Raw genomic sequence first — 25,368 nt, 5'->3', positions numbered from 1 at the left:
GCCGCTGGGCATGAGAAGCGGTCAACCTGGGCTTTGATGTTCTGGACAGAAGTGGCGTTCTTCTTGAGCCAAGCAAACGTCAATCTCGATATCGAAGTGACCAATGTTGCAAACAATGGCATCGTTGGGCATAGCCTCGAAGTGCTCGCCAGTGAGGATGTCACGGCAGCCAGTGGTGGTGACGAAGATCTGACCGAACTTGGCAGCCTTCTCCATGGTGGTGACTTGGTAACCAGCCATGGCAGCCTGGAGGGCGTTGATGGGGTCAATCTCGGTGACAATGACGCGAGCACCCATGCCGTGGAGGGCCATAGCGCAACCCTTACCGACATCACCGAAACCGGCGACGACAGCGACCTTGCCAGCAATCATGACATCGGTAGCACGCTTGATACCGTCGACAAGGGACTCACGGCAGCCGTAAAGGTTGTCGAACTTGGACTTAGTGACGGAGTCGTTGACGTTGATGGCGGGGACAAGGAGCTTGTTGTCACGGAGCATGCGGTAGAGGTGGTGGACACCGGTGGTGGTCTCCTCAGAGACACCGAAGCAGTCCTTGAGCATCTCAGGGTACTTCTGGTGGACAAGGGTGGTCAGGTCACCACCGTCGTCGAGGATGAGGTTGAGCTTCTTGTTGTCCTTGAAGGCAGTAAGCTGCTGCTCGAGGCACCAGTTGTACTCCTCGTCGGTCTCACCCTTCCAGGCGAAGACGGGGACACCGGCGGCGGCAATGGCAGCAGCGGCGTGGTCCTGAGTGGAGAAGATGTTGCAGCTGGTCCAGGTAACCTCAGCACCGAGAGCAGTGAGGGTCTCGATGAGGACGGCGGTCTGGATGGTCATGTGAAGGCAACCAGCGATGCGGGCACCGGCGAGAGGCTGGTCGGCAGCATACTTGGCTCGGGTCTGCATGAGACCGGGCATCTCGTTCTCAGCGAGCTCGATCTCCTTGCGGCCAAAGGCGGCAAGAGAAAGGTCAGCGACCTTGAATTTGTGGGCGGGAGCAGACATGATGGATGAGGTGGAGGAGAGAATAAAGGGATTGATGAGAAGAGAGAATAGAAGAAGAGGAAGAGAGAGAAAAAAGTGAAAGGGAAGAGGAGGAATATGTAGGTTGAAGAAGTCTTAGCAGATGGAAGACCAGACAGCAAGATAACTTGGGGCGGGGCAGAAAGAGTGCTGCTATGGGCTGAGAGTCAATGGAGGGGGAGGGGTTTGCAAGGGTCGGTGGGGCTGTTTACGCGGGCGGTGAGAAAGATGGACGGCAAAATGAGGGGCAGAATTTTCTGCTGCCATTGAGACGGGGCAATTTTTGAGGCGGGGCAACAGGTTAGGTACTTTTAAACGGGTGGTCGGTTGGCGCCTCAACAGGTACCCGAGTGGATCTCAGGGACTCGGTGTCCCCTAATGAGAATCCACAATGGAGAAGAAAAAAATGAGAGACGGGAGGAGGAGCTTTCTCATCGTGGGAAAGCCTAGGAAGCTCATCCAAGCCGGATGCTTGGTACGAATACGGACAGGATCCGGTGACAACCACGTTGATTTTTCTCGTCCAACGAGTGGGCAAAGCCACACTAGAATATTTTCCGTTCAAGATTTACCCGCCTTCCTTGTCAATTGAAAGCTTTGAGCTGTTCGTGTCTTGTCTTGCCTCACAATTGTTTACTATCTTCTTCATACCGTACCATGCAGTGCAGTGCTGACCCTTGATATTCCCCGCTCGGAAGCCGAGAACCGCTTCACGCGAATACTACGGGTCATGGATCGTCCTGCAAGCTACTACAGACCGACCTCTTAGACTATCTAGTTCCGAGTGCAATGGTCAAAGATACTCGGGCAACATTAGCTTATTGTTGCTGTTGTTGTTGTCGTCTACCTGCCATGATATTGCAGTGACAGAAGCACCACCCACTTCTGCATGCAATTGCAATTATAGTATGAGGAATATGTCTCATAAACTGATACTACCTACTCTGATACCTAATAGTCTAACACGAATCAGACTCCAATGTAGTTCACAAATGTCTCAGAAATACAGCAATAAATCGTAATACAATACATATACTTCTTTAACGTTAAGATTGATCAAGACTCTCATCCTTGGAGAGCTCGGTTTGCAAGCGCTATCTACGAAGCCGAGTTTGTGGATCAAGGCTACACTCGTGTCCTTCTCTTTATGTCTTTTCAACAGCGTCACCATCGTCAACGTCAGGCTGGCCCATCATGTGCTCATCAAGTGCTCCTCTCTTTCTCAACGCTTTAAAATCTAGACCAGCACTCGATATTATTCCACGTTGTCCGGAACGCCGCCAATGCAAACCATCACTGAGCGTCTCGTTTTCTTGAATTTCTTCGAGACTTTTTGAACCCCGCCTCATCCATTCTCCATCTATTTGGGCATCAGGTCCTCCCGCACAGCAAACATCTTGGCACTGACGTTGGCTGTGAATCCATCCACCTGCTTGCTGTATTGCTCCACCTGTTTGGCATTCAGCATACCCTCCAGTCGGCTGGGCTCCTGAGGAAGCTTGAACAGTCGTTGCCACTCATCCTCGGGAAGAGGCTCCTGCTTGGCAGCAGCACGCTGGGCGTTCTCAGCCTTGCGCTTGGCCTGCCATTGTGTGATCTTGGTCTGCTCACGACCGAGTTGTCGCTGGTAGTATTGGAAGTTGTTGAGGTCGGTGTAGTGTGACTCAATGCTCTCGAGGAGGAGATCGCAGGTCTTCTCGAGGAAGGGGTCGATCGCAAGGTCGAGGTTGTCGATCGAGGGGTACAGAGGGGGCTCGAGAGCGTTGCGGTGGAGATCATCGAGCGATGTGGGCTGCTCGATGGCACCCTTGACGGGAGCGGAGGGGATCTGGTGAAGGAACGTTGTGAGGAGGTGAGAGTTGTGGACGCTGACAGAGACCTCGGCGAGGATGTCCTTGAAGGTGAGCTTGGACTTTTGCAAGCTAGTCTTTGTTAGCATCTTTATCGCCATCAGCGGTATATGGCATCATCCTACATCTCAGTTGTGAACTTGCCCTCCTTGTAGGCGCTCATGAAAGCAGGAGATAGACGGAAAGCTCGGAAGGTCAGGTTGCCCTGGGAACTCTTGCTGGCATCGTAAACGAGGGCGACAGCGTTCTCGTTGGCGCTTTGGTAGTGGAACTGGTTCTCGACAAAGTTCATATTGACAAAGTTGCCCATGGTGGCACTTGTGTACCAACCGACGTTGTTGGCATCGACGTTGACCTCCTTGAGGTGTCGGATCATCTCATTTTGGTAGGTAATGTTCTTCTGCTGTCGGGGGGCAGCAGCGGCGAGCTGCGAAGCATCGCTCTGGTGGCCATCGGTTGTAGCGGGGTCAACGGTAGGGAAAGGGAAGGTGTTGGTGACTTCAAGGAGACCTTCACTCTCCATTCCAACAATAGCTCCGGTCGCAACAGAAGGGAAAGCCGAAGAGCAGTGCTTGGCGATCTTCATAATAACCTATAGACACCACGAACTGAGGTCAGTCCTCATGCTTCTACTCCTACTTCAAGAGGGGGTCTCGAAAGGTGGGGCATGTTCAACTCACCAGAGCCTCGACTTGGACGGCCTTGAAAGGCGCAGTAGCAGGCGCATCGTTCTGAGCGTCCGCCATCTTGACAAAAATTCGGGATGAGATATTCACGGGGCCGTGAGAGACGGAGAGAGGTTCGGCGCTATGATCGCAAAAAGGGCGGGTGGTGTTGCAAGGCCTCGGGACTCTGAAGGTGGGAATATCGAAACTTTTCGTGTACTCATTTGTGGGCGTTGTGGGATCTGGGGGCGGTGAAGTATGGCAGATTATATATCCCGTGCTTGAACGATCCAGAGCCGAATAACGACTTTCGTTATTCACCAACAAACAGAATGCGTGCGATAATATTGCGATGCATTTTTAAAAGTCACAATATTCGACACTGTGCGGAATCAGCTGGGAGATGGTCTTGATATTATCTTCCTTACAAAAGATCGTTCGCGTTACGTTTTGTTCTACGGCACATAGTCTCGATTATCAGCTTTTGATACGATTCTCATTGCCTTGATTGTATGAACAAACGCCCTCTTTATCTTTCTTGAACCTTTTACTATCTAGATGTTTACCAATATTCAATCACTATTTCTCTTTAATAAACGCCGTTTCGCCTTTTACTTGTTCTGTCTCATATCCCCTAACTCAGTGCCCGCATCCTAAAGCCTAACCCTTTTCTAAACTTTTTGAAGGAATTCCCAGACGCCTCATGAAGATTACACAGAATATCAAAGAGTTTACTCAAAACCTTTATGCTGAATCTTCCCATGGGATAATCTCCCAATCTTCAGCATTATCTCGAACGATGAGTCGGTGCTGATCAATCTTCCAGAATGCATACATGGATCGAGTTGCTCCTGCGGCTTTTCGGTGAGCTGGACCAGTGCCACCGTTCTTTGCATCTTCTCGAGATCGCCAAATGCAAGTTGCCAAGTTGGCCAATACTGAGTCAGGCTCACCGAACCAGTACCTATTCATGTCAATATGTAAGACTCATAAAATGAAAAGCTCTTCGACTTACTTTAGGAAGCCACCGCTTGCGACAGCCTCAGCATGGGCTCCTTTATCAAGGCGGCCAAGGTCGGCGTACTCGGTTGTTTGTTTAATTCGTGAACGGAACGCCACGATATAGAATGACGTTTCCTTGAAACCCTTGCCAGACTCGAGGGCAAGATGTTTCACTTCTTCCATCACTTCTGGCCAGTTGAAGGATTCTGTGTATGGTGCGGTCGCATAATCGTCACGCAGAGCCCGGAATTTGCCCAGAGCGTGTGCCAGGATTGTGTTCTCGTTGTCGAGGGTTTCGAGATCAAGCAAATGTTCCTGCTCGGTATATGGCGATTGCACAAGATATCGATCCGAGGGAGTCAGGGTCGAGCTGATATCTCTTATGTCGACTTGTCCAACATTCTTTGAGAAGATGTCCAGAGCCGCACCAGGTGCCGTTTGAACGTCAACATTTGCCATTGTGGCTGTCGTAAGGGCAGAAAGCTTATTGTTCGTTTGGGTCTTTGATATGAACAAGTCTGTCTCGACGCTGTCTGTCTAATACTGATTTTGTGTTTATGGGCAATGACAGATTTCGAGGGGTGGATATTGGACAACTACAAGTCAAGAAGACAAAACTACAACAGCGAGTCATCGGCCTTTTTATTGTCGTCAAGGCTCATTCCTCAGCATCTTAGGCCATCAAGCCTTAAATAACGTGCTAAATGACACCATCCGGAGAACACGACGACGAAGTGGTACATGTGGGTCGGTGAAGACTCTCAAAAGGACTTTCTACCAATGCCGGCATGTTAGTGCGAAAGGCCGGTCGTCTCGAAACATGACATTCATCGATCCAAGCCAGTGAGAATCGTTGGCTCGAGTCAGCCAGTGCTTCTATTTGTAGCATGGAAAGATTCTGCGGCTCGCTGTGTGGAAGGCAAGGAAGATTTCAAGTGGATAGGGTTTGAAGAGCGTTTTCCTCTTCAGCCTTTAACATCATTGGACCCTTGAACTGGGCACATGTATCAACGGTGACATTCGGAAAGTCGCTTGTTTGAGCAACGGCACTTGAAAGAGTCAGTTCCTCACCGCCATACACATACACCAATAGCCATTCGCCTAAATCTTAGCATCTGCTAGGAGAATAATGCGAAGTCGGAACGTATGTAGGTACAAATATACTTCGTGTAACTAGGGGTATTGGATTGACAAAAAACTGTCCGCTACTAGTGCAAGCCAAGACGCAGTGACAGTTCCAGTTGGCGCTAAAATTGCAACACTCTTTGTCTAACCAACTCTTAAATCCCCTGTTTTAGTTATTAAGGCCAGCATTAGTCACAAGAGCAACTTGGACATGACTTTTGTTTACACAGACGAGTCCATATGACCGCAATTATAGTGCATTCCGACATGCGTAGAATTAGTTAGTGGCTGAGCTTTATATGTGTTACAGGTTATGTTGCATATGTAATCTGGGGAAGGCGTCAGAAGCCACAAGGATGTCGACATTGGGTTTGAGATCTTGTTTGTTGATCCTTTGGTATTGCATTAAAATATCAGCGGTGTGGCCTGAGACTCGTGTCATCGTAGCACATTACATTGGTAACTCACACTTGGTAGATTTTGCCTAGATATGGGCATTGAACCAGTTGTCTAATTAGTCTATTCCTGACCCCGTCACAGCACAGTGTCGTCGTCCTCAGCATCTGGCTTCCCTCTTCTTAACCAGACCTTGGCCATCTCGTAAGAACCCAGATAGAGCCCGCTTCCCAGCATTGTCCACCCTGACCGCAGAGCCGCACCCCGAAAGAATCCTCGCACCCCCCTCTCTTGGTAAACCTCCTTGGACACGGTCCATGCTCCCTTCTTTGGGCGTTTCCCCTCCATCTTGGCAGCAACTTCACTCTGACCCTGTGTTGAACTTTCGTTCTGATTACCGGCGCTTAGCATCATGCGCGTCTTGACAACATCGCTTGGTGTGGTGATGAAAGCTGCCACTGATCCTGCACTTCCAGCGCTTAGGCCTGTTACCAGCCCTGTCTCGATCAACCCTGGATCTGAAGTACCAGGTCCTCTGGAAGTCCAGTATGTTGAACGCACGTGCTCAAAGATTGGGAATTGAAGGGCTGTAAAAGGCAAGTTTCGTGCAACGAGCGCTGTGTAACCAGTAAACAAGCGTCGAGATGCACCGTCACCGGCCAGCTGACGGAAAGCCTGTAGCGATGTTGATGACCCAGGTTTCGAAGATCCCCGACTATCATTCTGTAGCATTTGTGCATTCTGTTTGATGACTTCTGCTGGTGCAAGTATCAAGCAGGATGCCATCTCGGCGAATCCTGAAGCTGCCGAATGGACCAAGGGTTGTGGCAGTGGTGTCGCATTGCCGATGACTCTTTTCGCACTCTCATACGTTGAAAAGAACAGACCAGCTGCAATTTACATGAGCCGAGCTGATCATTGTATCTGTCGCTGTATGACATACCTGCTGGAAGAGTAGCGAGTACTACACTACCAATGCCTTGGTAAAGCCCCCTTATAGCCCATATATTTTTCTGGGAACTCTCTGAATATGTCTTGATATAATCTTGACTCTGCATGCGAGTCTTGATGGTATCGAGAGGGTAGATCAAGACATCTACTGTGAATGCTGCAATAGCTCCAGCCTATCAGTGGATTAGTAAAGATACAGATATTGCAAGTAATTGAACCTACTATATAAATGTCTGTCATACTTGATGCTCGAAAATCGAATTGGAATATTGCAGCACGGAAGTTGGCACAACTTCAATGATGAGTCTTATTACACCATGACTTAGTGATGTCATGATCATGATTGCACCCAGTTCATTTACCCTGGAGTTCACCACACGAAAATATCTTGTAACTACTGAGAAAATGGTTATGGAGTATTGACTTGATATAGGTCTTGGTCACGAGTCCAGAGTTAATAGTGTACTTTTTGTAATTATTTCTTTGATTGCATAATATGTCAGATATGCTATGCCGGGCTTCACATACCACAGAGTTACAGGAATGTCTCTTCCAGACCTGTAGAAGGAACATGAACAAATAATGCTAAAACACAAACTACTTTTAATTAAGAATGTATGTGATCCCTTTTCAATACGCCCGGTCCATATACAATCCCACGATTCAAGCAAGCCACAGCGCTGCCTTTGCCGTCTATGTGACCGACTTAAAGACTCCAAACTTCCCAAGTTAAACCAAATGCTTGCGTTCCCATCTTTATATGTCGTACTCTGCTCTATCATGAAACTGCGCCGTAAAACAAAATTGACAAAATAAATCATAGCTTGCTCTTTGCAGCAGAAGCAATCTCGTTGACCACTGCTACCACCACACAAATATCGTCGACTTTGCCTCCGTGCCAGTTCTCATGGGGATAATATTTGTGAACTTCCTTGGCAAATGGGCCGTCGACTTTGGTGTTAACACTGGCGCGCTTGGCTGCTGTTACGAGTTCGGTAGCAAGTGCGCTCTGAAGTGTTACTGTTCGCTTGCCCTCAGAGTTGTCGGGTAGCTCGACCAGGGGTTCCAAAGACTCTGCCATGCGAACACCACCAGCTTCAGTCATTACCCAAGCCCCTGAAGAAACCAAGACTCGACTGGCGATTCGTAGTATATCTTGGTTAAATAGGTTGTCCAAAACACCGTCGGTTGCGAGGACAATTATATCGCCATGACGGAGTGCGTGTTGGGTCACGTCAGCGTCGCGGGGCAGGTCGCTAAGTTGGGCGCCGCCGAAAGCCGCCATGCGAGCAGCAACACTGGGAGGTACAAGCGACAGTTGGAACGGAGTGTTGAAGGCATGAGTCTGAGGTTCCGAGTATGTGTGAACACCGTTTAATCGTAGTTGCAGGAAGCCGGAATCGCCAAGGTTCGCAACCTCTAAATTTCCGTCCGCTCCTGCAATGGCTACACATGCTGTGCTTCCGCCAGCGCGAAGGCTGCGATCGTTGCAGATTGCTTCATATCCCTTCTGCATCAATTGTCTAGCCGTCAAGGGGGGCTCCGAGCTGGTTTGGTGTTCGTGAGCAGCTAGCGCCATGTAGTCGCAGAATCCGTGGGAAAAGTCAGCGGGGTCAACACCGGAGTCTACCCAGCCTCCGACGCCATCAGCAACGCCAAAGGCTACTGAACCGGAATCGTTAACCCGGCTGACAAAGAAGGCATCGTGACCAGACTCGGGACGGGCAGAAGGTCGTCGGTTTCTTGGAGGCTGAATTCGATTGTATGGGTTAAAGTGGAAGACGTGGCTAGAAGGATCATATGGTCTATCCTTGGCAATAAAGGAGGATGCGACATGGTAAGAGAATCGAGATGTATCAGGTGAGGTGGAGTAAAGTTTCGATCGCGAGCATGAGGTCATTGCGATATGGGGTTGGGTTCGAAGTCGAGGGCAAGATTGATCTGAAACTGAAGCAATTAGAACCACGAGGATCCAGGGATCATATCCATGGTGCGACTTACATTTAGCAAGCGCTCGCCATGAAGCCGCAGCCAGTTGGTTGCGAGGTGCGGCCATGGAGGGCTAGAAGTGGATCGTATCGAGACGAGAATTGGTGCGAGTATTGACAGTTTCGAGCGGGCAAACAGGGGACAATAACAATATTGATAAACAGTCAATTCAAGAGCTGATCACAGAGAAACCATCTTTGCCAAGGAAATCGTAAGAGAAAAATTCGGTGTCATATGAGAAGTGGGATCGCGAACGGAGAAACAAAGTTGTTGAGCGCCGATACACCAACTTGTTATCTAATCTTGTCCGGGGGGCCCCTCCAATCTTCTTTCTGTCAAAGTTTCGAGTGGAGAACCAATTTGTCGGAACAAAGACAGGGAATTTGAATTAAGCACAGCCACATGCACAATTGAATCGAAGCCACTGTAATCGTGAAATCTTTCGGAACCTCATCTCCGCAATTATTGATAACCGTTGATGATCCGAGATCGATCTCCAGAAGTCACGTGTTTTCACGAGCCCGTTCCTGTCGATTCCGAGTGTATGAGAGCCGAAGTTGACAATCGCTAATTTTTGATTGGCCAGGGTGAAGCCGCAAGTCCCAGTGTAAACTGCAATAACCGAGGAAGGTTTGCCTTTCCAATACATGACGACGAGAATCCTCTGGACGCCACCCTTTGAGAATATCGACAATTCAGCTCTAACGGAGGGGATTGTACGGCATTTCTTCCTGTCAATCGCCTGACCACAGCTCCAACTATACATCGCGAAGTTTGACTGTCCTTCTCCTCCGGTCCCAATCGCAATCGTAATTCAATTCGATACGATCCACCATGGCTGCTCTCCGATCTTCCTCTCGCCTTGTTGGCGCCTTCTCAAGGACTGCTGCTATTCGCCCCGGCACTGTCTTCACTCGCTCTATGGCCTCGGTCAGCGAACCTGCCAAGGAGCCCGAGTCCAAGTTGAAGTCCTTCCAGATCTACCGATGGAACCCCGATACCCCCAGCGAGAAGCCCCGTCTTCAGACCTACACTCTGGACCTCAACAAGACTGGACCTATGATTCTCGATGCTCTTATCCGAATCAAGAACGAGCTCGACCCTACTCTGACCTTCCGACGAAGTTGCCGTGAGGGTATCTGCGGTAGCTGTGCCATGAACATCAACGGCCAGAACACCCTTGCCTGCTTGTGTACGACCCCCTTCAACCGAGTCGCATGCGGCATATCACAACTGCCAAAACAAGACGCTAATAGAGTACCCAGGCCGTATCCCTACCGAGGCTGCTTCCGACGTCAAGATCTACCCTCTTCCTCACACCTACGTCGTCAAGGACCTTGTCCCTGATCTGACACACTTCTACAAACAGTACAAGAGCATCAAGCCTTACCTCCAGCGCGACACCCCGGCCGAAGACGTACGACTCCTCTCCGACTTACAGATTTTCGCCTTTGCTGACCAAAATACTAGGGACGTGAATACCGACAGACCAAGGAGGACCGACGCAAGCTCGACGGTCTTTATGAGTGCATTCTCTGCGCCTGCTGCTCTACTTCATGCCCATCTTACTGGTGGAACTCTGAGGAGTACCTCGGTCCTGCTATCCTGCTCCAGTCTTACCGATGGCTCGCCGATTCTCGTGACCAGCGCACCGCCGAGCGAAAGCAGAACCTCGAGAACTCAATGAGTCTGTACCGTTGCCACACTATCCTTAACTGTACCCGAGCCTGCCCCAAGGGTCTCAACCCTGGTAAGGCGATTGCCGAGATCAAGAAGCAGATGGCTTTCGGTAACTAGAGGAAGAAAAACATAAGGTTGTTGTGAAAACGAATGTAGTGATTGGAGGCATAAGCGATCTGAAGGGTTATCGCAGATGAAAACTGCGAATGAGATTATTAGGACTTTAACCCTGTGTATAGGCTAGATGAAAGGAGTTTCATGCTGTGTTCTGATGGCTAACTTGGCAATATTATTTTCTTGATCGTTCACTTTTGGCTTACCGGTTTCGATATAAGGTGTTTTACTTTAACCAGAGACTAATCTTGAAGCTATTCTACCGACATGTAAGCTAAAGTTACTGCTGAACCGAGCCCTGTTTCCCAATCAATACAACCTAGCCTCCCCCGACTTGCAACAGACCGACAGCTCCGACCAGGATTGCAACCCCAGGAAAGACGTACAATAGGATTCGTCTATTTGGTGCCAGGACACCCGCAAAGTGTATCTGTCACGAGACACATTACCTCATCGCCTTCTGTTCGTCTATCTCGGTGTGGGGATGAAGCTGGCCGATCTATCAACCCTGCAGATACTCCATGATCGACTTGAACAGTGATCGGCACTTACAGGGACCTGCATACCGTTGCGTATTTTTGACTTCAATTATCCAACGCAAGGGGCTGTCTCAAATCAAAGGCTAGTGGGTAGCAGAAAAGTTGGCCTCCCAAGTCTTAGGGTATAAAATAAGTAGTCTAAGAAGCTTAGTCCAAGAGCCATAGGATGTTCTAATAATTTTGTCTCTTATGCTCCTAGGGGTCAATCTTTCTAATACCCTGAGGAAAGGTTCCGTAAAGTCAAGGTTTTGAGCTTCGGGACGGTCCTCAGGGTGGCTAGCACTGGTGGTACACGTGCACAAGCAGAGCAATCAAACAACGTGCATTGAGTTAGTTAATCTAAACCCAAGTGGCTTTGGAGATTTCTTACAGGTTTAAATCTGGATCGTCTTGCTTTACTGTTACTGGCCCAGGAGTCGCCGTGCCCTGGAGTACTAGAAGTTGGCCGCTGGAAGCATAAAAGACGAAATTAAAGTAATTATACTCTTTGGGTTAATCTTTTTGTTGCCCGCTCGCTGTGGTCTATTCTGATACATAATTTTATTCAAAACTCATTACAGCACCTAGCTAATGATCAACTATCCTGTATCAAAAGAACCTCCCGTTGTTGGTATGCTTATGACGTTTTTGCTGCCCATCTATACGAGCCAGGGCACAGTGTTTCAAAGCTCGTCCAAGCCAGATGTCTTATTCAACGGGCATTTAGCATGTCTATTTTTGTGAACATTGCTAATCTTTCACTCCTGCCTTTGAGTTGACCTGTGACGTTACACGATCGCCATGTGTCTCGCAACTTCTACGTTTGACAGGAGCTAATTGGATCTATCTCGAGCTCGGGAATGTACGTGCCTCGTATATTGACAACCTTTCTCAACATTGAGTCTTGGTAGTAGTCGATCATACGTCAATGCGGTCACCAAGTGTCCTTAATCTCTTTCTCTCTTTATTGACTCTGTTGCAAGTTAGTATTGCATCCGTGTTACTGTTGCGACAGATATAAAGGCGAAGGCTTCTCCCATGGGACGTACATTATCAAACCACCCAAAACACCACACAGAACCACACTTCATTCATCGATCATCATGCTTTCCAAGGCCATCATTGCCGCCATTACTCTCGTCGGGCTTGCCGCTGCGGCTCCTCTTAGTTCCTATGATCCATGTCCAACAATTTGCCAGGATGGCGTCAATGACTGTGGTGAATCATGGGGAGGGTAAGTATCGACTCAACTGATGATATACGTTTGAAATGTGACGATACTAATTGCGATCAGCTGCTGGGATATCTGCAAATCCGAGGAGTCTCCCACGCCACCACCCTGCACAGCGACTTATACGCCAACCATCCCTACTATCACTTCTGACCCCCCAATCACCCTTCCAGTTATTACTCCTGATCCAACCATTACTCTTTCAATTATCACCCCTGACCCAACTATCACTCTTCCGATTATCACTGGAGATGGGGAATTCACCACGGCCGTTCCAACCCCACGGCTAGAAGATTAAATGCGCTTCTGGCCTTCTTTGTTGGAATGAGAGGTTCAGACCTCAAGCTGTGGATGATGATTCTGTAGCAGAAAGGATGGTGATGCTGGAGTCTAATATTTCGATGCTTAGCTGAGAGCTGTTCAGAATGGGCGTAGTCATAAAGGCGCGAGACTGTTGCTAGGTCAGAATGTTGTTCTATATAAATACGCTGTCATGACTCGAATTACCTGATCTGCTACTATAACTAATAGTATGCATTGCCTGGCGTGCTTGGACTTCGCGAGTAGTCATGTACAGTTCCTGGGAACGCACCAACCGGTGCCGAGGGTTCGCCCTTGATATCATCATCTGAACTTAAATCATCGACATATGCATCATCCTCCTCTGGCGGTGCGCGCATGCCTTCCAGCACGTCTCTGTCTAGTGAAGGGACTTCGTAAGGCTTCACTGTGTGAATCTCTCGCCCTGATGGCATCTTGCTGAGAAGAGTATTGATGGGAGGGACAAGTTGCGTGTTCATCTGTAATGATATTAGTGTATGCTTGGATGGAGTGACCAGAGTAACCTACCGTATCATTAACTTTGTTCCACTTGACGTCGAGCATCTCTAGTACTCTTATTTCCTCCAGCTTGCCTGCATCACTTCCCCAAGCAGCCTCCTTTTCGACTCGCCGGTCTTCACGCTTTTCTGAGATGTCTTTCTTTAATTTGCTGAAGCTGAGGCCGCTCTTCTTGCTGTGATCCTTGGGCTCGACACCCAACTCTGAGAGACCGGCTCGAACCCACCCAATACCGTCTGCAACTTGGCCACCTAGCTCAGCATCAATTCCGAAGAAACGACAGGCCCGAGCTCTACATGTTCGGCGGAGATCTTCTATGTATCTTAGAAGGGCGCTGTTGATTTTGAGCGATCCGGTTCCAGCTGTGCTACACAAAGACGATGCTTTGGCTGCATGTTCCGAGGCCGCTAGACAAAGTCGAGCATACAGATGAGCGCGAACCTTTGGGATTTCAGGGGCCTTGAACATCCACTCTTTATCGTTTTTGTTACGGTCTTGCGCAACTATTGCTGGGTATGGGTCATCTTTGAGGACAGCAAGTAATGTGGCTTCAGCTAGGGCCAGAGAAGACAGTGCTCGGGCTGTGCCTTGGGAGACATCAGGACATGGTGGACTGACTGTGGCGTGCTCTCCCCGATTTGCAAGGTAGTCATATACTGAAGCGGCTTCAAGTAGAGACTTTGTCGCTGTCTGGATTGCGTTTGTTCGCTCCTGGGCTCCAGGGAACTCGCTGCTGGTAGAATAGAGAGGTTGTAGGGCGGACCGGGATGCTAGAACATGCGAGAAGCCCAATGTTGAGACTACAAACGCAATCTCATGTTCCAGAGACGAGATCTTGATCCTGGCCCTCTCACGCCCTGGGACAACTTCGCCTGATAACGTTGGCCTCCATTCAATGACCAGAGGAGCCTTGAGGTTAACAATCGCCGTGCCTTTGTTGCTTAAACCTTCGTCCACCAGTAGCAGATAAGGGAGATATTTGTTAACACTGGATACTACTCTGCTGAGATTCGAGATTTGAGAGCTTGGTGGGAGTCTTTTGTGCTTTTTCAAGGTATCGCGTACTACCCCGCGATACGTGCTCGCGTTGAGGGGCAGTGAAGGATGGGTATCAGAGCTGAAGCTTGACGAGAAGGAGAAGGAGGAAGTCGTCGGAAGAACGAAAGGAAACGGCATCTTGAAAGGCAAATGCTTTCTGTCCGTGGTTGTTTATACCGAATTTCAACGCAGAAAAGAGAGAGGATATAAAAGTTTGTGGCGCAACAGCTTGCCAAGCTCTCGGCTCCCATTCCCCAGCCTGATGGCATCACCATACTGTGCTAATAGACGGGGCATACACACTGTAAGAGTGACGTCGGGATCGGAAGCTCCTTTTCGGCCGGTGTTGAATTAGAATCTCCACTAAAATTTCCGGGGTCGCTTGCTTGCATTGCATCTTAACTTAGAGCTTCGAAGCTCCACGCTCTCTCCTCATTCATCAACCAGCAGAGAAGAGCTTCAATATTGTCGCTACAACAACCCCGAAGCGACAATGGCTGGCCCTTCACCATCACCGCACAAGGCCCGTCGCAAGACTCCCAAAAAACCAGGCAATGGCAGTGGTACCGATGTCAAAGAGAGGACCCCTCGTGCAGAAGCCCTAGTAAGGGCGCCTGCGTTTCCTCTTGCGGCCTTTCTTTGGCCTGCGCGTACTTCGATGTCGCAATGGGAGGTTCTACCCGTGATCCTCATGGTTGTCGGTTTTTTTAGATGGGCTGCTGGTTTGTGGGGATATTCTGGTAAGGATCAATACTTGCGCGTCTCATCATGACACCTTTCGCTAACATGGGGCTTCTATTGTAGGTTTCCACAAGCCGCCCATGTTTGGCGACTACGAAGCCCAACGACACTGGATGGAGGTCACAACACAACTTCCAATCTCGCAATGGTATTTCCATGATCTTCAGTGGTGGGGTCTCGATTATCCTCCTCTTACTGCCTACCACAGCTGGGTTCTGGGCAAGCTTGGATCCTACATCGACCCTTCGTGGTTCGCGCTCTTCACCTCGCGAGGAAACCAGGACCCCGATCTCAAGATCTTCATGAGAGCAACCGTTATTGTATCAGAGTACTTGATCTACATTCCGGCCGCGATTGTCTTTGTGCGACGATACAGCAGACTTCAAGGGGTCACCAACTGGACTGCATGGCTTGCACTCGTCGCGATTCTGATGCAGCCTGCTACAATTCTTATCGACCATGTCCACTTCCAGTACAACACCGTCATGCTTGGATTTGTCATGGCGAGCATGTCAAGTATGCTGGCCGAACGATACAAGTGGGCTGCCGTCTTCTTTGTCGGCGCACTAGGATTTAAGCAGATGGCCCTGTACTACGCCTTCAGCGTCTTCTCCTACCTACTCGGACGATGCGTCTTCCCTCGAATCGATCTAACGAGACTTTTTGGCATTGCGCTTGTCACAGCCGTCTCTTTCGCTATCCTCATCCTACCTCTGATCCTTGGCACTTTCTACGACAAGACACAAGGCATTGACGCACACGGGGGTTCCAAGGACTCACCCTCCCTTCCCTTGCTTCCTCAACTTGTAAACATCCTTGACACAGACGCCTTTTACTGGCCGTACGTGGAACAGATGGTCCAGCTGGTTCACCGTGTCTTTCCGTTTGCTCGTGGCTTGTTTGAAGACAAGGTTGCTAACTTTTGGTGCGCTGCCAACGTTGTCATTAAGCTTCGACAGTGGCCGACAGAACTTCTTCAAAGGGTGGCCCTCGGTGCTACTCTTGCTTCGATCATCCCCCCTAATGCCATCCTGTTCTTGCGACCTCGAAAGACAACCCTGCCTTTGGCTTTTGCTGCCACGGCCTGGGGATTTTTTCTGTTCAGCTACCAAGTTCACGAGAAGAGTGTCCTACTCCCATTGATGCCCATGACTTTGCTCTTGGCTGGAAAGCAGGGTCTGAACAAGGACACTCGAGCTTGGGTGGGATTTGCCAACCTCTTGGGGGTCTGGACTATGTTTCCTTTGCTCAAGCGAGTTGATTTGAAGATTCCGTATGCAGTTCTGAGCCTTCTCTGGTCGTACTTACTCGGACTCCCACCAACCTCCCTCAGCGCTTACTTTCAAGAGGGACAGGCTGCTTGGGTTCAATGGGGTACAGCGCTACTGCACTGGGCATTCTATCTGGCCATGGGCGCGTGGCATGCCCTCGATGCCTTTGCAGCGCCTCCTGCTGACAAGCCTGACCTCTGGGTCGTGGCGAATGTCGGCATTGGCGCTGCAGGATTCATCATCTGCTACCTGTGGTGCTTCTTCAAGCTTCTTCAGGAAAGCGATCTACTGCCTGGAGGCTCATCAAGGAGTTCGGGCAAAAAGAACAAGACCTTATAGAGGTAGAATTTTCTTTTTCCATAATAAATGCAATTTTGTCTTAGTTTTTATACCCATCACTTTCTCTGGACGCAAAACAATAAAATTGAATCTGAGTCTCGGAGTTGCTACCACGGTATTGTCACGGGTATAGCGCCATCAGACGAATCCGCTTTCGTATGCTGTGATGGATCGGGTAGTGATGTGGTTGTCATCAGCTAAAGTCACTGGTACGTTGTGCTCACCCAGTCTGCAGGAACTGGTATCGAGCAGTGTGTAGCACAGAATGTGAGATATAAAAAGAGGTTCTGGCAAGAAGGGCCAGGGGCGACAAGCGAAGCGGGCTCATCTAAATGGCACAAGAGGATGACGTTGGCCGAGTCTTGGAACACGGCCTCCTCCTTCTCGTGATAAAGAGGCTTGTGCTGGCTGTGTTCTCTTCTTTGACATGCTGACGAAGACTGGTCAAGGTAGCCTTTGCCACAATAAACCAACTGAGATGCTTATGTATCTGCCCTGTGAGTCTACAAGGGTTCCTAGATCGAGTATTACAAGGTGCTCTTCCAGTACACTCGGCTCCAATACTGGGTCGGCGGGTGTGTTTCTCGCTTTACCCATTCCGAGAGTCTGGACGAGAAAAGGGCAGATCCATGTATTGGAAACCAGATCTATTGTGGAAGCTGAGTTTGCCGTTCTGCCGGTCTGGATTTTGTTGTCTTGTTGTCTTATTATGGATGAGCTGACAAGCCTCTGACTCAGACGCAGGACCAAACAGAGCCAGGAACGAATCATGTTAAGACAAGGTATACCCAGTCTTTCGGCTCAAAAACATGTATCCGTAAGCTACTAATACATCGTAGAGATGTTTTAAGACGTGGCAAGGCGATACGGTTCTACCCACAGGCTACTAGAGCGGCGACAAGAATTGAGTGCTAGGGAACTCGCGGGGGGCGAAACTACAAAACAAGATTGACGATCTTGAGCCTAATCTACGGAGTATTGTGTGATATACTGAAGATCTGTATAGTATATGGTACTGGTGGGAAATATTCTTGTCGAGTACACACTCATACTGCAATTTTCTATCGCGGAGTAGTGCCGCCCCTCACAACTCCAGAGATGTTCAGTCTTGGGGCCTTCCCGATTTCGACAAGATATTCATCGATTGACGAGTAGAAAAGTGCGGAAAGCGAAGACACGCATGCTTGGGTTGAAGGGAGGAGGGGGACTGGCCGAATTTCTAGGCCGAGGGTCGTCCGGCTGGTTGAGTTGTCAGGTTGTCTCCTCCCAGCAAATGATCCCTGCCCTGCATAAACGATCTGACATGCTGCAGCAGATGACTCGGCCTGAGCGTGTCCTATTATTTATGAAGCCTATCATCAAATTGCCGAGCTTCAAGTTTCGTCCCAAGTCCTGTCAGGGCAAACCTATCCGGGACAAAAAGCTCATGAAACGTGTCAGTCGAGGAAGGGTGCTGCAGCATCTCTATCTTTTTTTATGCTATGCCTGGACTATTAGACGCGGGCTCGGTTGTGGCGTATAAGGCTGAGGAAGATTTTCGTTGTTAAAACAGGTGTGCTGGTTAGCCCAAAACGGGCCAACACCTCCGAACGAGTTATTTCTACGGATACTCAGCCTTCATTATGGGGCTGATGAGACTGAGAGGTCGAGGGAAGTAGAGGTGAGGTTGGATTTACGGGACTTCAGTTCACTAGCGTCCGTTGCTGCAGACCGAAGGATGCAACCTTCAAATTGCCAGCTTATTATGGATACATGGGGCTGATGCTGACTGGTCGTATGGTAAGATCCCTGCAGTATGCTTGGGTAGTGCTTACTGTGCCGTGTTAGCACGAGCATATACCATGTTTGTCTCGTTCAACCTCGACTTAACTTGGCTAATAAGCTGACGGTGGAGATTGTCTGATCTGTACCTGCTCTGTTGTGCTGCAACTTGCTGTTGTGGTGGTGGTAGGTAAAGTTTTGTTGGTCTGGTCTAGACTTAAGCATAGTGCTCAACTCTATGTATATCGAGATCTTGTACTACCTAAACAACAAAGACACAACACAGAGCAACAGAACAGTGCTTCACACGAAACACAACCTGATTTAGCATGTGCTGAGATCACCAACAAGGCTGAGCTTGGTCCTGGGATCCCCGAAAGATGAGCGGGCTTGGAAATGCTTGGCTTCTTTGTTTGTAGTGTCGTACCCATTTCACTGCATGCGAGTACGTCCATAGATGGTGTGCTGAAGCGAGCCAAAGCCTGAACACAAAAAAGCAACTCGCTCAGCCCCCAAAGTCAAGGGGTGGCCAGTACCAAGCCAGCCATAGACCATGACCTCTCCCATCCTTCGAGCATGGATCTTTGAGGCTATCGCCTATGACCCGCCTCCAATCCATCCTTTGTCTAGTCCCTTTCTTTATGTACGGATCCTCCGTTCAAGTATGGAAAGGTAAAAAAGACGTGGGACCTCGTTACTCAGCTTCGTCCTCTCCGCTTGTTTCTCCTCTTTCTCCTTTTGTCCATCTCATTACCGAGTATTCGAACCTGAATTGAACTTGCTTGCTTCTTCCACAAGCTGTTTCTCGTTCAGTGTTGACCAACTACTCACAATGGTGTCAAAGTCATTGATAGCCCTCGTGGCGACTCTCGCTACAGTTTGGGCTCAGTCTACAACAGAAGACTCTACAGCAACAGCCGAGGAAACTGCCTCGAGAACTTCTACCGCTGCCGAGAAGACTCATACTGTCAATGTCGGAGCTGTAAGTTGAACAGTAATACACCTGACAAACGTTGATGCTGATATGAGATAGTCTGGTCACAAGTTTACACCTGCTGAGCTCGACGCTGATGTTGGCGATATCATTGAATGGCGATTCTACCCCACTGACCACTGGGTCATCCGAGGAGACTACGATAACCCATGTATTCCCTACGAGTATATCGACTACAACCGTAAGGGTTTCTCAAGCGGAACTCAAAAGGTCCAGGCCATTACCGAAGATGTAAGTTGGTCGAGCAGTATGAGAAATGCATTCCAATACCAATATTGACCACATAAACAGGCTCCTCGATTCCGAGTTCGTGTCAATGATACTAAGCCTTTTGTCTTTTACTGCGGAGCTCCTGGATCATGTGTAAACTACAAGATGATGGGTATTGTCAACCCTGTACGTTTCGTCTCTCTCCATCATGGTCATCTCGCCACTAACAGCAGGACAGTCCAAGAACGAAACACTCAAGGGTCTTCTCGACAACGCGAAGGATGTTGACTATCAACTACGACCTGGCGATGAATGGCCAAAGGAGCACGGTGATCCTTCTTCTACCGCAACCCCAGGCAAGGATGATGAGGATTCCGACAACAGTGACAGCGGCAGTGGTAGTGGAAAGAAGTCCCTTTCGACCGGAGCTATTGCTGGCATCGCCGTCGGTGGTGCTGCCGTCCTTCTTCTCGCCGGTGCTCTTCTCTACCTTTGCGGACGACGAGGTGGATTCGACAAGGCCTACCGCAAGAGTTTCCGCAGCAGTGCCATTCCTCCTGGTCCTCCCGTTGTCGAACAATCAGTCTACTCGCCCCACCAGAGCGTCGCTGACCCTTGGGGTGCTCAGAAGAGCCCTGGTCTTGTTGCGACTCCCTACAGCCAGACTCAGAGCCCTCCCATGAGCCCTCATCAATCACTCGCCTACGGTACTCACCCTGGCATGGTGAACCCAGATGGAAGCCCCATGATGTACCAGGACGGCCAGCAATACCAATACCAGTAAGTTTACGCTTCTTCTTCATAATGTTCGCATTTGCTAACTTTTAAACAGTGACCACTATGCGCCTCCACCTATGGCCGCTTCTCCTGTCCCTTCACCCAAGCCTCAGGAGGTCGCCCCTGTTGAACTTCCTGGCTCTCCCGACCCAGGATACAACAACAACAATAACCACAACAATAACCACAACAACCACCATTAAAGAACTTTCCCTTAATCCCCACCCCAAGCGGTAACGGTTCACAAGGACGGAAAGAAAAAGTGCCAACGTGGCAGTTGGTCACACATATTACGGGTGGTTGCAGTTTACTTATATACACAGGCGTTCAATGGGTGTGTCATGTTACACTGGAGTTTTATAAGGCAGGCATTGTTGTATACCTATCAAATACGTTTTGTGTTTTTGCGAAATTCACTTGTATTTGCTTCACGATATCAGAGGATTTATTTAATCTTATTAGCGACTTTGGGCGAAACCTGTCAGGCTTTTTCCTGTCAAGATTAAGGGTTTCAATCAAGGTTAAAAAATTTATTATTTACCAGTGCTACAGGAACACCATATAAGTTGTGATGATGAGTGTCAGTTGTGCAACAATGCGAATGCCAAACATACCCGCAAGGGGAACGACTGATGATGATAAGGGTGAAGTGACGAATTAATTATGGACTAATACAAGAAATCAAGAACCTCATTTCATCTCAAACAAATAGTTTTCGGTATTGGCGAGGGCTTGTGCTGATGATGCCTGCAAAGCTCAGCTGAATATGACCATCAGACGAACATGGCGCATTCAGATTTACAATGTTCGAGATCTCTAAACCGACACCCGAGCGTTCTCAATTTACTTAGGAATTCTCAACAATATTATTCAGATTTACAGCTGAGGTCAACCATCATGAAACAGTAACGATCAGTTGTCTTGTTTGTTTCAAACTCAAAACCACAAATCCAAGCTAATGCAGTCGTCAATGATCAGCATATTTTGGTAGACAGCCGTAACTAACATGAGACCGCATGGCCATCATACCACCAACGTATTGCATGCAGTCCTAGGGTAGGTCTGTCAGACCGAACAGTCACATCCCGAACTTTATGTGGGATCCTACTGCGAAACCCTAATTGCGTTGGATGGACAATCGATTTTCCCCTCACGATAGCGGGCATGCCACTCCAGTGCTGGCACTCAAAGACTCATTGGCAAAGGGAGTCAATACAAGAACAAGACATTCACAAGTGGAACAATATAATCGAAGAGCCGAACCGCCTTTTTTTTTTAATTTCCATAACCGTATGTTATCCCTTCCTTAGAGAAACACAATCCAGCCATGACCGGCCAATCCATCCACGCATAAGACGTGTAAGAACTGGTGAACAACCCGTGCGTAGCATCTTCGAAATTCGTGAGGTATCGTTACTTTGCGAATCTCTAGACAGAGATCGCTTAGTCGAAGAGACCGAAGCCCATATCCTCGTCGGACTCCTCCTTCTCCTCTTCCTTCTCCTCCTCCTTGGCCTCCTCAGCGGCACCACCAGCGGCGGCAGCACCACCGGAAGCGCCACCGGCACCACCAGAAGGAACGGAAGCGAGCTTCTCGGAACCCTCAGCGATGAGCTGTGAATGTCTGTTAGCATCGTGTGTGTAGTTGGGAAGCATCGTGTAAGACGTACCTGCTGGATGTCCTTGCCCTCGAGCTCAGAGATAAGCTTGTTCAGGCGGTCCTCGTCAGCGTCAATACCGACTGAGGTAAGGACGGCCTTGACATCGGCGGCAGAGGGGGAGGTGTTGCCTCCGAGGCCGAGAAGAAGGTAAGCTGCGAGGTGCTTCATTTTGAATGTGGTTTCTGGTCGGGAGTTGTTAGAAGCAAGTTCTTGTTGTGCGATTGGTGCTTTATAGGGACGATCGCAAAAGACCGGAAGCAGGGTGGGTAGCAGGGTTTATGTACTCACGTTTGGAGTCGACGAGAACAAGAGAAATCAATCACTTTAACCGCAGGTTGGGCGGAGACTGAAACTTCGAGTTCGGTGGTGAAGGTTGTTCGGTATGACAAAAAGTAGAAAAGTTCGCGACCCGGCGGCCAAATTGATATCTTGTGGGCACTAGGCGAAGTGGGAAGTTGCCAGCACGTGATTTCTGGGCTTTCCTTCCGTTTTTTTGTTGGCGGGGGCTTCGGAAAAAGCTGCGGCCGCTCTCCGATAGTCGCACCGCCACATTCAATCACACGTGACCTGCACCGCGTTCAGTTTGTGGCGCTTTCCCTGATTCCATGGCCTCGCCCATAAAGTTGGCTGTTGACTGATTCTTTGCTCTTCACTAACTGCATGCTTTTCTCTTCCTTTCTTTCGTGATCGCCTGTATCTCAGGTGTTTTGGACCAAATTTTCGAGCGATTACGACCAAAAACAGACCTAGTACCGATTCCGCGCCTCACGTCACCAGGAAGTCTTAAACTGAGTGTTTGGAAGACGTCAAAGGGCCTGACGACAGACCAACAGCGAGCAAACCTTGCCAGCCGCTCAATGACTCACAATCCACGACCGAGGCTACTTGCTCCTCTTTGGCTCTGAGGCCTACCGTCCTCTTACAAACTCTACTCTTTGACTCAAATCCGACACGATGCCTGTGAGTAACTGACCGGCACCCAGACTTTGCAATATCATGAAAATATTGACCATGGTTAAGATTGGAGATCTCCTCGCCCAGATCAGTGGCGGTGACGAGGGGTCAGCCCCATCCACCACGCCGAGCCTACCTCGTTCGAACACGTTACCCAAAAGGAAAGCAGACGATGATCCCCGATCGAGTATCTCGAAGGCGCCTCGAGTCACGACATTGTCTGGTACCATAGCACCACGAATAACACAATCTCCCACCACATCCTCCAGACCAACCCTCCCATCAAGGCCCTCCGATAGATCGACTCCATCGCAGCGACCTTCAAATTCGACGACTGGTGCTACTAAACCTAACGTCTTGTCCTCCAGACCCATGAATGGAAGTTACAGAGTATCTAAGCCTGCTGCCCCCAGCAGACCATCCCCCGGACCGTCGAGTGCACCCCCTGCGGCTCGCGGTGCTCCACCAAAGAAAGGTTCATTTGCCGAGATTCTTGCTCGAGCTCAGAAGGCTCAGCAGTCGATGGGCCAGGTTGGCAAGATTCAGCACAAGAAGGTCGAGGGTGGAAACCTGAAGAAGGTCAAGGATGAGCCACCTGCAAAGGCAGACCCTCGGGCCACCAAAAACATGAAGCAGCGCCCAGGTGCTGCTGCCGCTGCCCCTTCTGGCTATGCTGGTACAGCAAAACCAGGTCAACGGAACGGGACACCTGTTTCCGGCACTGGAAGGGACCCACGCGGCAGACCGATGCCTCCAGCAAAACAAGAGCGAGGTAGGGTGGCCGGCGCGAAGGGTCCTGGAGGTAGATCTGCACCAACTGAAGAAGAACCCAAGAAGGTGAAGAAGGCGGCTGCGGCCACGACCGGCTATACTGGCACTGCCAGACCCCGACCAGGTGGTAATCCCGCCAAAAAGAAGGAGACACCTCGTGGCGGAGCATTACTCAGTGCACCACGAGCTCCTCGTCCCTCGCATTCAAAGTCACGCTTCGAGGACGACTATGATGAGGACATGGATGACTTTATTGACTATGATGATGAAGATGACCAAAGTGGCCCACGATATGATTATGCGTCCGATGCGTCTTCAGACATGGAGGCAGGCTTGGATGATATTGATGGCGAAGAGCGTCGAGCAGAGTTGATTGCCCGACGCGAAGACATCGAAGAGGAACGTCTCGAAAGAAAGCTCAAGGCTGACAAGGAGGCTCGAAAGCGTCAAGCTCTTGAGCAACTTCGTGCCAGCAGACGCTAGTGAACGCATCAAATACCCTGCCTGATGGCAATGTCCAAACCTTGACGGCTTTGGTTACTATCGCCGATGCTTCGAAGGCTGGACATGTCATAGCCTCTTATACCTATTCAGGTGCTGTTCAAACCATTCACGTCACCCCCCTTTTACTAAAACCTTTTTCACATGTACGTGAGCAACGGACAAGGAGTTGGTTAGCACAGGGTGTTTTACGAACTTGACTTCTTGTCTCACCTTTCCATTCGCATCCTTTTCTTACACTTTACTTCGACTGCTTGTCTTTTGGGTTTTTGTTTCGGGCTACATTAGCGACGGAGTTTTCGTCTTGCCTCTCCCCTTTTCTTTGTTTTGTCGCTTTCAGGGAGTGGTTACATGCATGGTTTTGGTTGTGGTTGGCGATTAGGACTGCCGAAAAAGTCTGTTGGTACTTCTCTTTCTGGTCAAGTTGATAACTGTAGATATGCATGGATACACGCGGGCAACGCTTCAGAATGATATCGTTGTCTGCAAGTAATTTTAGAATCTTACGAGTTGCTACGGCATTTCATATTACATACACTAAAAAGCTTCAATCCTTTGACGTGACGTGACGTGACTGCGGATCTATTGTAGACTATTTGATGCAAGATAGAACAAGACCGCAACTTTGCGGATGGTTACTGTGACAGTTTGTTTGGCACATAAACAAACAATTTCGTGGGGGGAAACATGGACAATGCATTTTTTCCATTCGATGTCTAGAACTTAGACGTCATCGATGCTCAGTTCTCTCAACGCCTTCATCAGTGAAATCCAAAAGCAATGCACCTTGAAGCGTCGCCAACCAAAGCTCGCCGGCCTAGATACCGTACTCTTGACACCAGCCGTATGAAAGGGGATCTGTTCGGGGTGATTAAAAACACACGACAAGCTCGACTCAAAAGTCGGCTGTGGTAATCATACAGACTTGAAAGAAAATCAGATAACAGTCAAGGACAACTATCC

At 49.3% G+C, this 25,368-nt stretch overlaps 12 protein-coding genes across 12 annotated transcripts; 5 read left to right on the top strand and 7 right to left on the bottom strand.

The window, feature by feature from the left end:
* Window positions 1–21: 21 nt before the first annotated feature.
* FGSG_05615 (adenosylhomocysteinase) lies at window positions 22–1,021 on the bottom strand (the record flags this gene model as incomplete). Its single annotated transcript, XM_011325873.1, has 1 exon — window positions 22–1,021. Exon 1 carries the CDS (start codon window positions 1,006–1,008, stop codon window positions 22–24), a length of 987 nt encoding a protein of 328 aa, XP_011324175.1. The 5' UTR covers window positions 1,009–1,021.
* A 1,365-nt stretch (window positions 1,022–2,386) lies between these two features.
* Window positions 2,387–3,622, bottom strand: FGSG_05614 (uncharacterized protein; the record flags this gene model as incomplete). The annotated part of the gene is made up of 3 exons (XM_011325872.1): window positions 2,387–2,948; window positions 3,002–3,468; window positions 3,557–3,622. 3 exons carry the CDS (start codon window positions 3,620–3,622, stop codon window positions 2,387–2,389), a joined length of 1,095 nt encoding a protein of 364 aa, XP_011324174.1.
* Window positions 3,623–4,285: 663 nt separating this feature from the next.
* On the bottom strand, window positions 4,286–5,002 carry FGSG_05613 (uncharacterized protein; the record flags this gene model as incomplete). The annotated part of the gene is made up of 2 exons (XM_011325871.1): window positions 4,286–4,505; window positions 4,557–5,002. The coding sequence occupies 2 exons, from the start codon at window positions 5,000–5,002 to the stop codon at window positions 4,286–4,288; spliced, it is 666 nt and encodes a 221-aa protein (XP_011324173.1).
* A 1,200-nt stretch (window positions 5,003–6,202) lies between these two features.
* FGSG_05612 (uncharacterized protein) lies at window positions 6,203–7,255 on the bottom strand (the record flags this gene model as incomplete). Its single annotated transcript, XM_011325870.1, has 3 exons — window positions 6,203–6,954; window positions 7,008–7,188; window positions 7,238–7,255. 3 exons carry the CDS (start codon window positions 7,253–7,255, stop codon window positions 6,203–6,205), a joined length of 951 nt encoding a protein of 316 aa, XP_011324172.1.
* A 265-nt stretch (window positions 7,256–7,520) lies between these two features.
* On the bottom strand, window positions 7,521–9,164 carry FGSG_05611 (uncharacterized protein). The gene is made up of 2 exons (XM_011325869.1): window positions 9,017–9,164; window positions 7,521–8,962 (listed from the first exon to the last, which is right to left on the bottom strand). Exons 1-2 carry the CDS (start codon window positions 9,069–9,071, stop codon window positions 7,833–7,835), a joined length of 1,185 nt encoding a protein of 394 aa, XP_011324171.1. The 5' UTR covers window positions 9,072–9,164; the 3' UTR covers window positions 7,521–7,832.
* A 497-nt stretch (window positions 9,165–9,661) lies between these two features.
* Window positions 9,662–10,993, top strand: FGSG_05610 (succinate dehydrogenase iron-sulfur protein). The gene is made up of 3 exons (XM_011325868.1): window positions 9,662–10,196; window positions 10,270–10,421; window positions 10,475–10,993. The coding sequence occupies exons 1-3, from the start codon at window positions 9,839–9,841 to the stop codon at window positions 10,799–10,801; spliced, it is 837 nt and encodes a 278-aa protein (XP_011324170.1). The 5' UTR covers window positions 9,662–9,838; the 3' UTR covers window positions 10,802–10,993.
* Window positions 10,994–12,419: 1,426 nt separating this feature from the next.
* On the top strand, window positions 12,420–12,845 carry FGSG_05609 (uncharacterized protein; the record flags this gene model as incomplete). The annotated part of the gene is made up of 2 exons (XM_011325867.1): window positions 12,420–12,550; window positions 12,611–12,845. 2 exons carry the CDS (start codon window positions 12,420–12,422, stop codon window positions 12,843–12,845), a joined length of 366 nt encoding a protein of 121 aa, XP_011324169.1.
* A 226-nt stretch (window positions 12,846–13,071) lies between these two features.
* Window positions 13,072–14,563, bottom strand: FGSG_05608 (pH-response regulator protein palC; the record flags this gene model as incomplete). Its single annotated transcript, XM_011325866.1, has 2 exons — window positions 13,072–13,347; window positions 13,397–14,563. The coding sequence occupies 2 exons, from the start codon at window positions 14,561–14,563 to the stop codon at window positions 13,072–13,074; spliced, it is 1,443 nt and encodes a 480-aa protein (XP_011324168.1).
* A 323-nt stretch (window positions 14,564–14,886) lies between these two features.
* Window positions 14,887–16,776, top strand: FGSG_05607 (uncharacterized protein; the record flags this gene model as incomplete). Its single annotated transcript, XM_011325865.1, has 2 exons — window positions 14,887–15,165; window positions 15,230–16,776. The coding sequence occupies exons 1-2, from the start codon at window positions 14,919–14,921 to the stop codon at window positions 16,774–16,776; spliced, it is 1,794 nt and encodes a 597-aa protein (XP_011324167.1). The 5' UTR covers window positions 14,887–14,918.
* Window positions 16,777–19,369: 2,593 nt separating this feature from the next.
* FGSG_05606 (uncharacterized protein) lies at window positions 19,370–20,998 on the top strand (the record flags this gene model as incomplete). Its single annotated transcript, XM_011325864.1, has 5 exons — window positions 19,370–19,519; window positions 19,571–19,762; window positions 19,823–19,927; window positions 19,980–20,521; window positions 20,574–20,998. The coding sequence occupies 5 exons, from the start codon at window positions 19,370–19,372 to the stop codon at window positions 20,719–20,721; spliced, it is 1,137 nt and encodes a 378-aa protein (XP_011324166.1). The 3' UTR covers window positions 20,722–20,998.
* Window positions 20,999–21,748: 750 nt separating this feature from the next.
* FGSG_05605 (60S acidic ribosomal protein P2) lies at window positions 21,749–22,585 on the bottom strand. The gene is made up of 3 exons (XM_011325863.1): window positions 22,468–22,585; window positions 22,189–22,361; window positions 21,749–22,132 (listed from the first exon to the last, which is right to left on the bottom strand). Exons 2-3 carry the CDS (start codon window positions 22,345–22,347, stop codon window positions 21,962–21,964), a joined length of 330 nt encoding a protein of 109 aa, XP_011324165.1. The 5' UTR covers window positions 22,348–22,361; window positions 22,468–22,585; the 3' UTR covers window positions 21,749–21,961.
* Window positions 22,586–22,836: 251 nt separating this feature from the next.
* FGSG_05604 (uncharacterized protein) lies at window positions 22,837–24,917 on the top strand. Its single transcript, XM_011325862.1, has 2 exons — window positions 22,837–23,139; window positions 23,200–24,917. Exons 1-2 carry the CDS (start codon window positions 23,134–23,136, stop codon window positions 24,385–24,387), a joined length of 1,194 nt encoding a protein of 397 aa, XP_011324164.1. The 5' UTR covers window positions 22,837–23,133; the 3' UTR covers window positions 24,388–24,917.
* The last annotated feature ends 451 nt before the right edge of the window (window positions 24,918–25,368 follow it).

This window comes from Fusarium graminearum, chromosome 3, assembly GCF_000240135.3.
Source record: "Fusarium graminearum PH-1 chromosome 3, whole genome shotgun sequence".
Classification (NCBI taxonomy): Eukaryota; Fungi; Ascomycota; class Sordariomycetes; order Hypocreales; family Nectriaceae; genus Fusarium; species Fusarium graminearum.
This window is presented reverse-complemented; position numbering and strand designations above follow the sequence as displayed.